Raw genomic sequence first — 17,262 nt, forward strand, 5'->3', positions numbered from 1 at the left:
CTCCTGCAATCAAAGGAAATAAAGAAGAAAACGGAAGAAACGTGTCCGTGTTGATGTGCAGACAGAGAATCAAGTCTGGACAGATCTGCGGACATAAGGCTGTAAAAAATAGCGCAAAAGGTCTGAATTCATGAGGAACAGGAGGCACTTAAAGAGCAGATCAAACCCTCAGAAACACGGTGGACAGAATATATTGCACCATAAGAAATGACTCGAGCAGATCTTGATTTTGGCGCCGGTCTGCATCACTTGGGCCAGGGCCTCCACACCGCGTCGGTCACGGCCACCGGCAGCCCCGGAGGGGCCAGCAGCTCCCGGGGGGAGTAGTGGAGACTGCCCAGGTAGGGCCGAGGCAGCTGCTGGGGAGCCAGGGCGGCACCGAGCACCGGCGGGCCGCGCATGAGCTCCGGGGGGCAGAGAGGCGGCCGCGGCACCGGGAAGCCGAAGGGGACCTGGTTCCCGGGCGCCCCGGAGTTCTCCTTCGCGCCCTGCCTCATGAAGTGGTTGACCCTCAGCATGCAGCTCCTCACGCCGTCATGGTAGCTCTGCTGCGGGGCACAGCTGGACACCGGCTCCCCGGACACGGCCCGCCGGGCGGCCTGCTGACCCCGATCCGTCTGCCGCTCCGTCTTCAGGAACTGGACCACGCTCTCCAGGATCTCAGCCTTCTCCACCTTCGGGTTCTTCAGTTTCTGTGTGGGGGAAAAAAAAAAGAATCTCTCAGTCAGAAAACGTGCAGGACGTAAAGGTAAGTCATTATTTCTCACGCACGCACGCACGCACCTCGTTGTCGGTGCTGTCCACCATCAGCAGGCGCAGCGCCTCCAGGCTGCTGTTGATGCGCTCCCGTCTGCGCTTCTCCATCACGGGCTTGGACACCTGAGAGGAAGGAGGGAAAGGTTAAACAAACGAACTGATATTCTGATCTGAACGCTTCCTGTGGGGATCTTTCTCCCTCTCCTCGTTACCGCGTGCAGCTCACCCTTTTCTGCGTCCTGTGCAGAGATGAGGTCTGGCCTTCATCCGAATCACGACCCGAGTCGCTCATGTCGGCGGGCTGCAGTCGGGAGAGGATGCTCCTGGGCCCGCAGCCTCTCACTATTTAAGCAGGTCTGAGCGGCGACGCCCTTTGGACACACCCTCACCTCACCTCGAGGCGCGCGGCTCTGCAGCAGAATGGAAACACCTGGGTGAGAGCGCACCTTCAGCAGAGAGCTGAAATCACTCACTACTGGTTTCTCATCCTTACTTTGTAATATTTTGAATTGGCTCAACTATAGAAATATGTTCATTATCACTGAGTAATGTGTCAAAAACATGAGACTTGACCTTTTCACTGTTTACAGGCTGATCACGAGAAGAAAACAAAAGTTTCGCAGAGATGGGAAGAGTACAGTAAAATAGCATTTTTACGCACGGCTTTTGATATAATCCCTCTAATAACACTCTGCTGAAGAACCAGACAAAAGACTTTTTAGCTGCATTTCATTCAATTGAGTAAATGTGTAAACAGCACATTCAGATAGAGTGAATCGAACTATTATTGAACCAATAACGGAAAATTAAGACAAAAATGTTTTAGATTTTACGTAAATTTTAATAAAATGATGGAAATATTTAAATATTGTTGAATTTTTCTTAAAACTTGCGATTTTAATAAATCATGGAATATTTGGAAATTACTTAACTGAAAAAAAATACTATTAAAGTAGATGTACGAGTTGTCTAAAATGAAATCATGTTCTAATTTACTATTTCCACAATGAATCTTAACTTTTGATCAGTGAATTAGAACATATATGAGGGAGCGTGTGTTAAGTTTTATTAAAAGAAAAAGAAAAAAGGTTTAATATTGAGTGGAGGCGTGCGTTTGTGATTTGACGCTTTTTTTCATTCTTTGGTAGGGATTGTGTTCTTGGTTCAAATATTCCGAAGACGAAAAAAATACAAAATTAAAATGATTCTAATTTAAAATTTGAAACAATTTCTCATATCTCAACCACCCAAAAATGAACTTTAACTGAGAGTACGCTGAGACAGAGCAAACACACTTTTATCAAGAGTATCGAGGTTTTGTCTGCAGAAACTGCGTCCAAACCCCCCTCTCCCCCCAGACCTGCAAAGATCCGTCCCGCGCGCACTCTTTCAGTGGAGAAGTGCGTGTTTTTATTGACCCGGTGTGGCGGAGGAACATCCACGCCACCCATCCATCCATCCATCCATCCACCCACCTCTCTATCGGCGCTGAGGCAGAGCGCGCAGGGGCGCAGAGGTGCGGCGGGCGGCCACAGGGTCCTTTGTGTTTGGGGAAGCTTTCTGCGCACTGCATTTATGGTCCCCTGATCCCCCTAATAGGCTAAAGTGTGGAGATAACACCGGGATGATCGGATCACGGGGATCTTCTGGAGATTAGACGGCTTTTCAGGGGCCATAATACTTCCGTTTGAAATACAAAAAGAGGGCAGTCAGTGCAGAGATCACTCATCTGCCCTGCAATGATCCAATAACACTCCAGATATGAAAACTACACATCTTTATTTCTTTATTTCTCACAATTTGGATCTTCATTTTTACCATTCATCTCTTCATCCCCTTAACGAATTTACAATCTTTAATCACCTTCAGCCTTTTATCTCAATCCTCCAACTAATAAACCCACAAATTCAGTTTTTTGTTGATTTTCTTTGGAGCTTTTATTCCAAATTGGTTTGTTTTCGTGTTGAATTTATTTTGTTGAGCTATAATATTACATGCCTGCATGCACGAATCTTGAGTGCCAAATTGAACAACTGAAGCTGCAACAAGACAAGAAGGCCATTTGGGCCAAGAGGGACTCATTAACTCTTTCCCTACTGAGCACATACTTCCAAAGCAATCCTAAGCGGAAAAAAACTACAACATTACACATGATAAAGTTTGATTACTTGATATTAAGTCTAAACGAAACTTTTGTTTTCTTTTCCTGTTTTATCGATTTTCATTTCCGTTGATCTAAGCCATGGGTTAAATCTCTGACAGAAAATGATCATGTCTTTTTTCAATTGTTTTCACCCTCATTTCTCATATTTCAGCGACTTTAATTGCAATGGTGTTTGCGTGTGGCAGTGAGTTTCAGCACCAGATGAGACCCCCGCCCCGTCTCTCCCTCCCTGCGTGCGTGCGTAAAAAGCGTGCGGGCTCTAAACCAGGCGGTCCCGCCCCGCAAATAAGCCTCACAATGTGCTCACCCGCTGCTGTGCAGCAAACTAATTGGTTTAAAATGTGCTCTTTGTCGGCCGAGAAATGGAGCGTTTACTTCTAATATCGTGGCTGCTCGTGTGCATCAAGCCCACCGACAAAAGAGTTTAAAGGAGTCAGATCTGAGAGAAGGAGAGAGAAGGGGGGGAGGGAGGGAGGGAGGGAGGGAGAGAGACGGAGAGAGAGCGTGTGAAGTCATATAACAGGAGGTATCAAAGCAGCCTGATGTCGGCAGCAGCACACACACTTCACACACGAGTGTCACAAACATCCCCACACTTCCTCACTTCAGTCACATCATCAAATAAACACGACCATCCACTCTTTAAAGAAATAAAATAAAATTCAATTCAATTAAATAAAACTTCATAAATGTGTCTGTCTGCACTACAGTATCACACCGTGCGTCACACGTCTAATGCGTCATTTACGCAGAAACCACAGAGCGTTGAACCGGCAGCTCAGCTCCATTTGGATGCGCTCTCGTTTGGTCTAATATGACGCGCTCCTGTCACACATCATAAAATGGAGCCGCTCACTTTCTCACGTCTGCTCGGTTCCCACGAGCGGCAGAAAGGTTTCCCACAGCCTCACTTCACAGCAGCATCCCCCTTTTGCTTTTCAGAACTAATAAGACCAGAATTGAAAATAAAGAATTATATCTTACTGAATTTAGAAAGTCATTCTGGGAACATTTACATGTCTTCTTTGATTTGATTCCATTTATACTTTACACAAAGCACAACTTCAAAATGCTTAAACTATTTTTCTTAAAGGCAGCCCAGTTTGACTGATCTGTATCATTATGTACAAAAAATACACTCTTTCGTGGAGAAAATTCATTTTAATAGAATGCAAGACAAACTGCAGTGGTATATTTTATCATAATCTTCTTTATTGTTTGAGAAAGGTGCTCTGAACGTTGAGCAGACAAACTGAATGGAACTATCACTTCATGAAACTAACTAATAAAACGAAATAATACTGTGAGTTGAAATGGTGTATATGAAAAGAGTACTTTATTTTGTCTGCCTATATTTAAAAACAGCTTTACTTTTTGTTTTGGAATCCTTATGATTCACAGTTCCTCCACGCACGGTTATGTTTCTAACTTATCTGATGTGGCAGTCAAGTCTTTATTCTTGCCTTTTCGAAAAACTTTCTTTCGCATTTTTTCTTTCTACCTGCAATTTCAGGCCATGTGACTCAATGTTACCACGAAAAATTCTAAATAAAAGCAATAAAACGATCAAATTAGAACCAAGAAGCAATACTGAAGCAGTTCGGTTTCGACTGTTTATCAGAATAAAGGTAAATTATTCGTCTTTATCGTGTTTTTTTCCACTTTTTATTTCTTTTCTCTTTTCTTCAGAGGCGGTCCAGCCTCTACTCCGTGACGTCACAGCGGTTTTCCATCCAATCAGAGGCCGCGCGCGCTCCTACTATAAAAGCCTTCGCGGGCCTGAGGCGGCGTTTCTTTGAACCCCTGCAGCCGGTCGACAGCACATCTGGAGCCACGATGACCAGGACTGCTCCGGACCAGCCCCAGAGCGACGGCAGGAGCAGGAAGAAGGTACGCGGCGCGTTTATTCATGCTTTCATTCCCCTCGGAGATCAACAGGTGCGTGAATTCAGGACTTCCTCTACCTGTTTTTAGTTAAACGTTCATTTAAAAAAAGTTGCATGGTGATTAAGAAAAAACAACTATTCTTTCGGCTCAAGTGATAAAAGAAGACAATTGAGCCCATTAAGTATGCTTAGAATAATAAAAAAAAAAATAAAACCAAAAGTGAAATCTAAAAAGATTATTAAAGCAATGCTTTGAAAACTGGCTACTCACAAAAAACAAAAACAAAAAAAAAAAAGAAAAAAGAAAAGAAGTTTTTAATCCATAACATCAGGATAAATGAAAGGAAATATGCTTACTGACAGCAGCAGGTTTTTGGAGAGAGTAAAGGGAAGTTTATATTGTTCATAAGACATTAAAAAAGGAAAAAGACATCACCCAATGAAGGTTTTTCTCACAAACACATTTGCAAACTACAACCCACTCTGTGAAAGTGAATTTGTGAAAACAGAATATTTGTTGTTAAGCAGATTTGGAGCCAAATCAAGCTTGAAATTAATTAATATGCAGCTACTTTGAATATAACAAAATGCAAAGAGAAAACTCAACAAACCATGGTATCTTTAATCTTTTTCAATTAATTCATCAATTAATTAATTTCAGAATTCACTCCTACTTCCTGTTACCTGAACATAAAGGGAAGGAAGGAAGTTGTAGTTTTACCATGCTGCTGGAGGAGGCAGTATTTGCCTCCAGACGGAGTTTATCACCGCTGCGCCATTTGGCCTCCAACACGGAGCTGAACAGCTTTCTAGTGTCTGGACAATAATTCATGACGATTAGGTAGGAAAGTTCAGTGTGAAAAACCCCATCCAGATGACAGGGAAGGTAAGCAGTTCAATGGGGTGGTGACATTAGTATGTAAAACTATTAAGCTGTTGTCATGCTGGTTTGTCTCCAAGAGTCTGAAGCCAGTTGTGGAAAAGAAGAGGAGAGATCGCATCAATCAGAGTCTGGCTGAGCTGAGACGTTTGCTGTTTAATTACACTTCTGACCCAGTGAGTCCTGTCAACTTACACTCCACACACACACACACAAAGGTAACACTCCCACTGATGAAATGCATTTCTCCCACTTCTGCTGGTTATCATTGACAGCGATTGCAGAATCCTAAGATAGAGAAAGCAGAGATTCTGGACTTGGCTGTGGAGTATCTTAAAAAGTGGACAGATAGGATAAACCTGCACGACGGTTGGTCAATTGATTTGAACATCCTTGTTTGTTTTCCATGTGAGAGTGGGGAGAAGTGTAAGTGGGTGTATTAAAGTGTCACTTGTGTTTCATCCCTGACCTCTGGGGCGTTTTGCAGGTTGTCCTCACGGTCAGGTGAAGACTCCTGCTGCTCCTCCTCCTCCTCCCCCCCCTCTCCTCAACATGGAGAGCGCAGGTTTCCAGCAGTGTGTGGCCCAGCTGACCGGCCACATGCACAGGATCAGCCCGGCGCAGAGGGCCAGCCTGATCGAGAGGCTCCGGCACCACACGGAGAGCTGCTGGCACCCCAAGGCGGACTTCAGCCAGGCCGCAGGCAAGACCCCCGACGCGGCCCCCGCCCAGGCCATTTGCACATCTGACAGCAAGGAGGAGTGCCCCGGCCTGCTGTTCCCGTCCCAGTGCCCATTCCAGCCTCACTCCTGCTCCACACCCTGCCATGAGTATCTGTCCCCCCCTCCCTCCCCCTGGTACTCTCCTCCTTTCCCCATGTGCGCCTCCTCCTCTCCGTTCCCGTCGTTTGCATGCTCCCTCTCCTCCGCCCCCAGCTCGTCACCCCCGTCCTCTAACACCTCCTTCTTCAGTTTCTCGCCATCGCTTCCTCACTCCTCCGGCCTCCAAGTCCCTCCTCTTACCGTGGAGAGAGCCTCTGCTAACCCCGCACACGAGGAGGCGCTGGCCTCAAACGCCTCCTCTGCCATGTGGAGGCCCTGGTTTAAATGAGGAGCACGGACTGAGTGGAGCTGAGCGCATGGAAAACTTCAACTGCCTTGGATGTACAGTATATATAATGAATAAAATCGCTTTTATCTGTTTTGTTGGGTTTTTTTTTTTCCTTGTAAATAAATTACATGCTTGAACCTCATGCAGCCTGGATGTGTCGATTTATCCTGAGATGTGATGAAAGAACTTTAGTAAAGACGGTTGTTACAGTTTACAAACACTTACTAGCAGGGTTGGGAGGGTTACTTTAAAATTGTAATCTGGTACAATTACAAGTTACTTGTCAAAAAAATGGAATCGGTAACTTACTCTAATTACTTCAATTAAAAAGTAATGTACCAGGTTACTTTGAGATAGTGAGTGTAGTGAGGAGCAGTGTTTTGTGTTCAGGTCGGCCACGCACAGCATTCTTTCAAGAGTTCAGAGTTCATTAATTCCTCAGTGACAGAAAGTAACGTTCAGTGCAGTAAATCCTCCATCCAGGCTGAAGATATTATTTCCTCCATCAGACTCTTCTGAGTTCAGCCTGGTGAGGCTGCGGTTCCCAGCAGCAGGTTACTGACAGGTTAGCAGGCTAACAACACTTTAGCTTCACTGTGAGTTCAGGTGTGTATCATACCTCTAGATGTGTCTTCAGGTCGAGTCCCTGGACGTTGAGAGCATTTTCACAGCTGGGAGGCAGAATTTACATTGAACACCTGACTTAAACACAAAATTATATGTAAGTTTCCATCCAGAGAGTTTATCTCCCTGGAGCAGCCATGACTGCAGCAGCAGGTGGTTAAATCCATGACAACAAGGGTTGTTTCATTCACTGTTAAACAGTAGAGCTGTGTCCAAGATAGCTGTCGAAGCAGCGTTAATCGCCGCGGTTAATGCCGTAAAGTGCCATAAAGTGCTGTAAAGTGCCGTAAAGTGTCACAATGTCTGCCGCTTATGTCTGTTGACCGTCTGATTTTCAAAAGTAATCCCGCTCAGTAATCCGTGTTTTTTATCAGATATACTTGTAACGAGATTATAGATTTTTTTATGTACTGTAACAGTTTACATTTATTTTTTTGTATCCTAACTACATAACGCCGTTCCATGTAATCATTTACTCCCCAACCCTACCAATCACAAGCTTGTGTCATAGTCTTCAGTCACAGATATTAATTATTTCTAAAAATAAATAGGGTATTTTTTTTTTCGATTAAACTTTTTCTAACTTCCTCCTTCTACCTACCAAGTCATGAGGTCATGGCTTTTTTCTGGTGGGTGGAAGTGTTGTATTCTGATTTTCTAAAGGAGCATATATTTGGTTTGCTGAGATGTTTTATGATTGAATATGGGTCTTTTGCAGTCACGTGACCATGTCACGCCCAGGCGCCATGTTGGGAAGTTCGCGGAAGAGCCTGTCAATCAAAACAGTAAGACGTCAGTTGATGAGTGCAGCAAATTGATCATTTCTTTCAAAAAATGGATATTGAAAATAAGACAGAGAAGAAGCCCTACAGAGAGAAGCTCAACAAGGACGCTAGAGACCGATATTTGGTAAAGCTGACCTCTATTAGTAATGTAGATCCATATGAGCTAGCAGCTAACGCATGGACAAGCGATCCCGCCCTGTTTCCCCCAACAACAAATATGGACATCATTTGCTATCTTGTTCATGGTGTCAGTGCTTATACATTTGAAGAATTCCGAAACTATAAATCCCTCGAGGCTCATGGACTTTTTACCAACGGCTGGGTACAAGATTTATATTCATTTCAACCTGATGGATGCACTAACACTGTCATCACAGCAAAGGTAAGGCACCAGTAGCAAAAGCTAATCTAATGTGTACAACATGTGTATTTAATTGTACATCACTGTACTGTAATTTTGTCAGTCAGTTCAAACCTTCATAATTTATACATTTAAAATGCAAAACAGAATATAAAACAACACACCAACAATCATATCTGTCCACACTTCATCACCTACACCTAACACTCTTACTGAACCATTCTAAGTACTTTGTTCAGATCTTTTTTTCCTGTCTTTTTGATTGTAGGTTTTGCACTCCCAACGCCTGCGAGAAGCACCTCTCAAACCCTGGGCTATCCTAGAATCATCAGGGGCCATATCCTCCGCTCACTGTACCTGTATGGCGGGAATAGGAGAATCCTGTACACATGTTGCAGCAATGCTGTTCAAGTTGGAGGCGGTTGTGAGATGCAGAGAGACAGTGACAGTGACCGGCAAACCTGCATACTGGATGATACCAGGAAATCTTTCAAAAGTAGAACCACAACCAGGATACAGAATCGATTTCACAAGTTCAAAAGCAAAGAGAAAGGCTCTGAACAGACTCTTGGAAGGAAAAACTGTAGATCCATCTTCTATCAGGACAACACGAACAAAGGCAACAGGTTCTGTGTCAAAGGAGCAGTTGGACTCATTTTTTAGAGCAATTAACAAGGCATCACCTCAAGCTGCTGTGCTATCCTGTTTGCCTGAATATTGTGACGCATTTATTGATCCAGTTCAATCACTCACTGTACCACGTTCCCTTCAGTCTCTTCATGATGTGACAATGGAGGGCAAGGAGATATCCATTTTGCGTGAACACTGTAAATCACTTGCTGGCAGAATCTCACTTACAAACGAGCAAGCTGACTACATAGAAAGTACAACAAGAAAGCAAAACAAATCTTCAACGTGGCATCAGTACCGTGCAGGGAGGGTCACAGCATCAAATATGCATTCTGTTTATGTCTCAAGTTTAGACAAACCTTCACAGTCTGTTGTTAATTCAGTATGCTATCCTAAAAACACAACAAACAGCTCCAGCGCCATTGAGTGGGGTAGACAAAATGAAAACCATGCCAGGGAAATGTATAGACTGCAGTCTAACAGACATCACTCTGGCTCAGAGGTGACACAGTGTGGTTTTTTTATTAATCCAAAGTTTCCAGAGGTTGGGGCCTCACCTGACGGACTTGTGCAGTGCAACTGTTGTGGCAGAGGCTGTATTGAGATTAAATGCTCATACAAATACCGTGATCTTACAGTGAGTGAGGCATGCAGTAGATCTGACAGGGACTTCTGTTTGGAATTACATGAAGGAGAGATTCGTCTCAAGCCAGAACACCCCTACTACAAACAAGTTCAAACTCAGATTTTTGTTACTGAGACTGAGTACTGTGACTTCATTGTATGGACAAAGAAAGACTTTGCTGTGGTGCGTGTTGCTCCGGATGCTGAACTTTGGGCAGCTCTTCTTGAAAAAGCAGAACAATTTTTTGTGTGTGTGAGTCTCCCAGAACTTGTAAGCTGCCATTTCACAAAGTTAGACAACAGGCCTGCACCAAGAGAGATTCCCCTTTCCTCCTGCAAAAAAAAGAAGAAACAAGACACAGCATCCCAGAATAAACACAAGCAAAAATCTGTTGAAAAGTTATGGTGCACTTGTCGTTGTCCTGAGAGCAAAGATGACATGGTTGCTTGTGATAATGAGAACTGCAAAACTGTTTGGTTCCATTTAAGTTGTGTGGGTCTGCAACTTGTACCTGCACAAGAAGAGACATGGTTTTGTTCGGCATGCACTAATAAAATGTAAGTCAGTGTTGCTGTAATAAAGATGGCTTTACCTGACACATTACTTTGTATTGTCTAATATGTTTGAATACAGAACCCACTGTTGAGATTTTTTTATAGTGAAAGAAGACAAAAACACCTGAACACTTGACAAGGAAAAATTTAATAACTTAACACTATCATTTATAGCCTAGACCAATTTCTGTTTGTTCAATGATCAGTGACATACTACTTACAAACAGTTGGGCAAAGATTTGTTAAAGCACAACACACTGTAACCACCTTATCCAAAAGTGTGACATCTTCGCCCTCACATGGCAGTATGAGCGAAATTGGGATTGTTCCCGCCAACAGCTTATACTTCTGGTTCACATTTCCAATCACTCGTTCAACATGGATTCGAAGGTGCGCTATTTTCCTGGTTTCCTCCACGTCTTTAGCATCCAACTGAGACATGCCTTTTGTGAAAGCTGGGACTTTAACCTCTGCACATAACATTCCAACATTTTCCTGAATGTCAAACCCTCTGTCAGCCAAAACAATGTCCCCTGGCATCAGTTTGTTTAGAAATCCACTATTCAGGGTAATATGCTTGTCACTTGTACGGCCCCCCCATCCTTTGGACAAAAAACATATGGCTCCTTTGGGTGTAATTCCTATAAGATACTTCATGGTGTGGTTGTGTTTGTAACTTGAAAACATCTGGGCACATGCTTTTACATTGGAAGGTCTCTCAGTGAAAATTTCAAAGCAATCAATAATAACAGCAACTCTGTTGCCAAACGATTGAACAAACTGATGTGGCATAACTTTCCGCAAAGTGTCTCTGTCTGGCCGTATAATAGAATGTCGTAAGAATGAATATAAATGTGATACAGTATCATTGAAAACTCTATACACAGTACTTGTTGAAACAAGGAACAGGTCAGAAAGAACATAAACAGATACATCTAGTCGCAGCCGCATGAGTGTTAGAAGAAGCATTTGGAACGGTGTAAGCAGAGTCTTTTTGTAGGAGGTGACAGACATAAAAAAGGACAGCACTTCCATGTATGTTTGATAATTAGGCAGTCCTGTGTAGTGCCTTACTTTATCAGTGTCATTTTCAGAAAAAAATCCATCGCTGAACTTGACCCTATTAAGTTGCTGCCTCAGTTTTTGATTTTCTTCTCGAAGTCTATTAATTTCACCACTCTTCGTGATGCAGCCACTGCATTGCGATGTATCACTGATGTTTTTTTTTTTTTTTGTTTCATTACATGACTAAGAAAAATGAGGATTACATTATTTCATGAGTTTTGTAAAAATATAGATTTTGCATAATGTTAAAAAGTTTGAATGTTAAGAAGTTTATAGTTTTGCTTTGGAGCTAATCGTTGGATGAGGTTTGACAGGGAATAGCAAACCGGAAGTGTAGCCGTGCATGAGAACCGTGAGGAGTCAGCGTCTCCTGCTGCAGCCCGAGGACGTGTGAAGGACTGTAAAGTGAGCAGAGCCCGGTTTCCTGAAGGCCTGGACCGTGATTCCTGGCTTCCTGCAGGCTGCTGAAGAGTTTGCCTCCGACCCGAACCGCCAGGAAGTGAGTGGAGCCTGTTTCCGGGACGGACCGAGTCCTCTGGGCCAGGCTGGCCGGGACTCAAGGACCAGGGAAGAGGACGAGGTTTTCCCTGCAGGCTGGTAGGATCAGACCTTCCACATGTTCCAGTGGAGATGAGCTCCAACATCAGAAATCAAACAATGGAACAGTCTTTATAATCACAAACCCGCTTTAAAGAACACTGAGAGTGCACAATAAAAAAAATGAAGCTGAGCTTATTGAAACTATATTTTTTTTATTTCCACATTGAAATGTCTCTTTCACGTTAGTATTTATGTTGGGAAAGAACTCTCATGTGTTGATAAATTGCTCCCTTATTATGAGGAGACGGCTGGTAAAGGGGTCACACATTCAATAGTCTAAAAGCCTATTGTGATTATAAAATGTCCTGAAGGCCTCAAAGGTTCATACCTCCAACACAGGAAGTTCCTCCAGAGAAATGTTGCTCCAGTAATCTGAAATTTTGAGGTTTTAGATTGTCTTGTACAAATTTGAAGACTGTCTCTTAAAATCAGATCAGTAATTTTCTAATACATGTGATTTAACATCAGATATGCTGCTTTCTGATGCAGATCTTTGCATTATGTTCATGTTTACAGTGTGAACTAAATTAGGCTGAAAAAACCCCTCAATTTTCTTTGTTGTATTTTTTTACAGTTTAAAGTCATACAGACCTCTACAAATCACATCAGTAGCTCCATGTAGTGTTCAGGATGAGACGAGGCAGAGTCCAGGCAGGATTTGATCCCATTTAAAGATGTTTTTGTAACCTATAAATTAAGAAATACTTATACTTAAAGGAATACTTCAACATTTTGGCAAATTGGCCCATTTAGCGCAATTCCTTAGTAATTTCGAACAGCATACTTACATTTTTTTGTAAGGGTGAGCTGTTGTTTATTCAGAGGCGAGTCGGGGAAGGTTTTCGGGACGGACACAATGGAAGCGAACGGTATTTTTGTTCCCCCTCATCAAACTCACCAAATACAAAATCCAACAACGCCAAAACACTTTGGTGGACACGTTATAATCCGAACATTCACTACGCTGTGAAATATTAATGCAAAATTACGAGATTGAGTTGTTTATGCGAAGATTGCTAAGACGGAACTACTTACTAAACATGGCGTCTGGGCGTAGGGATTTCAAAAGAAAAAGTAGTTCCCAGTATTTGCTTAAGTATCGTAACGCTGCAATATTATTTGTTGGTGTTCCACAGCGTAGTGAATTTGCGGATTATAACGTGTCCACCAAAGTGTTTTGGGGTTGTTGGATTGTGTATTTGATGAGTTTGACGAGGGGAAACAAAAATACCATCCACTTCCATTGTGTCCCTCCCGAAAACCTTCCCCGACTCGCCTCTGGATAAACAACAGCTCGCCCTCACAAAAAAAGTAAGTATGCTGTTCGAAATGACTAAGGAATTGTGCTAAATGGGCCAGTTTGCCAAAATGTTGAAGTATCCCTTTAAGGGCTATGTAAGTGCTTTACAATACAACACTAAAATGCATTTAACATCATGAAGATACCCAGTTAAAAGTTTTTCAATCAGAGTCCTGGTAATATGTTTTTGTGTGTGTGTGTGTGTGTGTGTGTGTGTGTGTGTGTGTGTGTGTGTGTGTGTGTGTGTGTGTGTGTGTGTGTCCAACTTTTGGAAATTTTAAGCCACATTATTTTTATTTTGTTTTTGCATAAAAACGTTCTAACTCAAGGCAACACATACTTGACTGGTAACACACACATGAAAGTCAACTTTGGATCTATATATTACTTCCTCTTCAGCCTAACCCAATAGAAAAACTTCAGGAGTGTCCCTGCTGATCAAGACTGTCTGATAGATTTCAGTGGAAGTTGTGTCATCAACTGCTCTGTCTTCATACAATGTTGGTAAATGTAAACTGCCAGTGGTGTGGGCTGTAAGTGAATTGGCTGAGACAGGAAGTGGCTCAAAAGGTTGTGTTCAGACTGCAGGGACAGTCTGTCCAGGTGGGGTCAGCATTCACACACACACACACACACTTTCATCTAACACAGGAAAAAAATGTGACAGAGAAACCCAGCTATCATGGATCGATATGACAAAACACTTGAGTCTTTGGGAAGCGTGGCTGTGTGGAGACAGGAATTAAAAGTGTTTTTACCTTCCTGCCGGCCCAGCTTCAGGATGAGACCCACCCTGGTCACCCGATCATCCCTGCCTTTGTGTGGAGAGATGCTAATGTTTGATTCAGCCCCAGACAATATGGGACACGAGTGGCTCGTTATTCATGCAGCAGGACGTTCTTTCTTCCACACTTGCTAATCTAACTTATCAGACCAGTCGTGGATTTCAGTTCCTGGGTTGTTGATGTTATCTCATCTCAGCAGCTCAGCAGCTCAGCATGGGCCACACGTTTGAAACCTCTTAGATTAAAAGACACATTTAGAACATTTTCCAATAAATGAAATTCACCTAAAATCTCTGAAAAGAGAACACAGCTCACGTTAGGAAGTCATGCAGACACAAAACTGTCTTATGTTGCATCTATGAAGATTTTACAGATTTCTGTAATATGTTTGGCAGTTTTTCTTTTTTTTTGGCCTATTTCGATTTTTTAAAACCATTTTACTGTCCTTGTTTGAGCTGTTTTAACAGTTTAAGTGATTTTACAAATTCTAGGTGTTTTCAGCTGTTTGACCTTTTGAACCTGTATTAACATTTCCTGCCGATTGCTGTTATCGAAGCTTTTATAGTCTTTTCACAGTCAACTCTTTTTTTTAAGATGTTACTCTGTTTTTTAATTTTGTTTATATTCTATTTTTAAATAGCAAATTTAGAGTTCTATGCTCCATTAATTCATTTATTACAATTTTAGCCAGGAGATTATTAATCAATGTCTTAAAAAAAAACTGGTATCCAAAATTAAATAAAATAATTCTAAAAAAGGACGCAGAAGAACTTCAATATATTGATAACATGATTGATAATTCTGGTTATTGTTTCAGGCTGTATGTTTTGCTGTTTGTTTTCACTAACTGTCAGCTGGAACAAACTGGTTAACCTCAGTAGTTAGAGGATAAAATTAATAAATTTCAATGAAGACAAAAAAAAATTACAGTTTCATGTTTAATTAAAAACTATTAATAATGTTAAAAATAAACCCAAAGCTGCAAAATAAAGAAATAATGTGTATTACAGAAGCAGACGTGTTTTGAATTGGTCAGTCAGTCCCCTTTGAACCAGTCATTCATGACTCATGGCTCAGTCGTTTAGTTGTTTTAATCCCTTCTGCATAAAAACAACAGAGCAGAGGACAAGTCTACTGGCTGATACAGAGAAACAGTGCTCGCATCGCTGGTATGGCCGATCACCGATATTTACCTATTTTAATAAGAAAAGCATCTCCTGCAATCAGCTTCGTAGAAATGAAAAAATCAGCATAAGCTGTGACAGTTGGATCATCTCTCTTCATTTCAGTGCAACACATGTTTTCTGGACATTTTCCATCAATGAAATATGTAAATTGAGCTTGTTCCTGAGTATGTTCATGTCTCAGTTGAAAAACTAGAGACTTCCTTAAACAGTTATTAATGCCAGGGTTAAAAAAGTACTTGAGAGAATTGAAAAGCTTAAAACAGCAGTTTATGGCTACAGCAGGCAGATGTAGTGGTCAGAGGCGTCCAGCAGAGGGCAGCATCGACACAGCAGAAAATTGCAGGTCAGATTCCATGCTCTGGCTCGCCCTTTGACCCCTGGGGAGGAGGGGGTGCTGCTGCCTTCAGACTGAACAGAGGAGGTCGAGCTGCTCTCTGAGCGATCGGATGTCTGATCGTCGCTCCTCTTCCTCTTCTCCTTCCTCTATCAGCCGATCGAATCTGCATTACGAGGCCTGAATGTTTCCAGCAGGGAGGCTCCGCAGGATTTGGCTTGAGAAAACAGAATTTATCACATGATAGAACATGTCTTTGGATAATGGTTATTCCCCCCCCCCCCCCCCCCCCCCTTGCCTCTCGTGCGCCAGGAAGCTCTCCGTGCGAGCGCCGTTCGTTATGAGGCGGCCATTGTTCTCTGTCAGAGAAATGAGAGGGCAGGCACATCACGGATTCTCCTCCTGTCTGCCTCGCGTGTTTTGATCGCCCCGCAAAGGCGCATGAAAGCAGAGAAGGCCGCTCACACCGGAGAGGACAGCTTCTGCGGCACGCCACATAATTAATGGGGAGAGGAATCACCTCTCGGAGTGACCTGACAATGGCTGAAGCCTCCCCGGCGTTTTCTCAGGACAGGCTGATTAGGGCCTGATCCTGTTACCCCTCTTTAACGATTGTGTGTGTGTGTGTGTGTGTGTGTGTGTGGCTTTTTCTTTTTTGACATAATGCATTCCAGATCGGGAGCGAGCTCCAGACGCGGCGCTGTGGAGATGTCATGGGGTTTGTCACGGCCTGCTGGGAGTCTGCAAATTCCTCAGTGTTGGTGCGTTTCAGAAACCCAAACGCTGAGACGGGACTGGTGTCAAACACTGCCATCGCACATGTGCACACTTGTACGCCTCCGGAGTACGTCCACCGCCCGGCACGCACGCCGCGCTCCGCAGCACAGGTGCTGATCACGGCGGACCCGGGGGAAGGCCTCCAGACCGGGACCCTCGACACTGGGCGTGAGATTAGGCCCTGATGGAAGTGAGCAGATATTCCTGGTTTCTCTTCCTCATTCCGCAGCTCTTAACTAGCTTGCCTTCAACTCCAACAGCGGCAGATTGTTTTACATTTAGGGCGAACTGGTCTGCAGGAAGAAAAAGAGGAATAATTACACCTTTCACACATCACCTCAGACTCTGATCTGCTCCCAGGTTATTAGCAGCACCGACTGATTGTTTCAGCTCATGTTTCAGCGGCGCTGTACTGTAACACCGACACTCTGGACGGCGCTAATCATTGATAACTATGATAACATCAGGAACACAGACACAGCTACTGATGTTTCAGTGAAGCACGAGGTACATTTCTGAGTAAATATCTACTTTTATTTCCACTTATGAGTAAAATAACTCCATTACTTTTTAAAGAAATATTTACTGTACACTGTAAAACATAACCTAATAAAAGAAATAAGATGTAATAATTTCAGTGTAATAATTCAATTAGTAAAATTGTAATAGAAGAATTTAATTAAAGTGAATTAAGTGGATCATTTCAGGTATTGTAATTCTTTAAGTTGACTTAATGCTGTTATAATATAGCTTAAGGATAATATGGATTACATTTTTTTATTTTTAATTGCAACATTATGAAAGCTCTTAATTATTCTTGATGATCAAGCAAATTTTTA

General features: G+C 42.7%; 2 protein-coding genes across 2 annotated transcripts; one reads left to right on the top strand and one right to left on the bottom strand.

The window, feature by feature from the left end:
* Positions 1-245: 245 nt before the first annotated feature.
* On the bottom strand, positions 246-1,048 carry her5 (hairy-related 5). Its single transcript, XM_030113871.1, has 3 exons — positions 983-1,048; positions 784-879; positions 246-692 (listed from the first exon to the last, which is right to left on the bottom strand). The coding sequence occupies exons 1-3, from the start codon at positions 1,046-1,048 to the stop codon at positions 246-248; spliced, it is 609 nt and encodes a 202-aa protein (XP_029969731.1).
* A 3,696-nt stretch (positions 1,049-4,744) lies between these two features.
* LOC115404521 (transcription factor HES-7-like) lies at positions 4,745-6,796 on the top strand. Its single transcript, XM_030113883.1, has 4 exons — positions 4,745-4,810; positions 5,767-5,862; positions 5,962-6,067; positions 6,222-6,796. The coding sequence occupies exons 1-4, from the start codon at positions 4,757-4,759 to the stop codon at positions 6,794-6,796; spliced, it is 831 nt and encodes a 276-aa protein (XP_029969743.1). The 5' UTR covers positions 4,745-4,756.
* The last annotated feature ends 10,466 nt before the right edge of the window (positions 6,797-17,262 follow it).

The sequence above is a fragment of the Salarias fasciatus genome, chromosome 2 (genome assembly GCF_902148845.1).
Source record: "Salarias fasciatus chromosome 2, fSalaFa1.1, whole genome shotgun sequence".
Classification (NCBI taxonomy): domain Eukaryota; kingdom Metazoa; phylum Chordata; class Actinopteri; order Blenniiformes; family Blenniidae; genus Salarias; species Salarias fasciatus.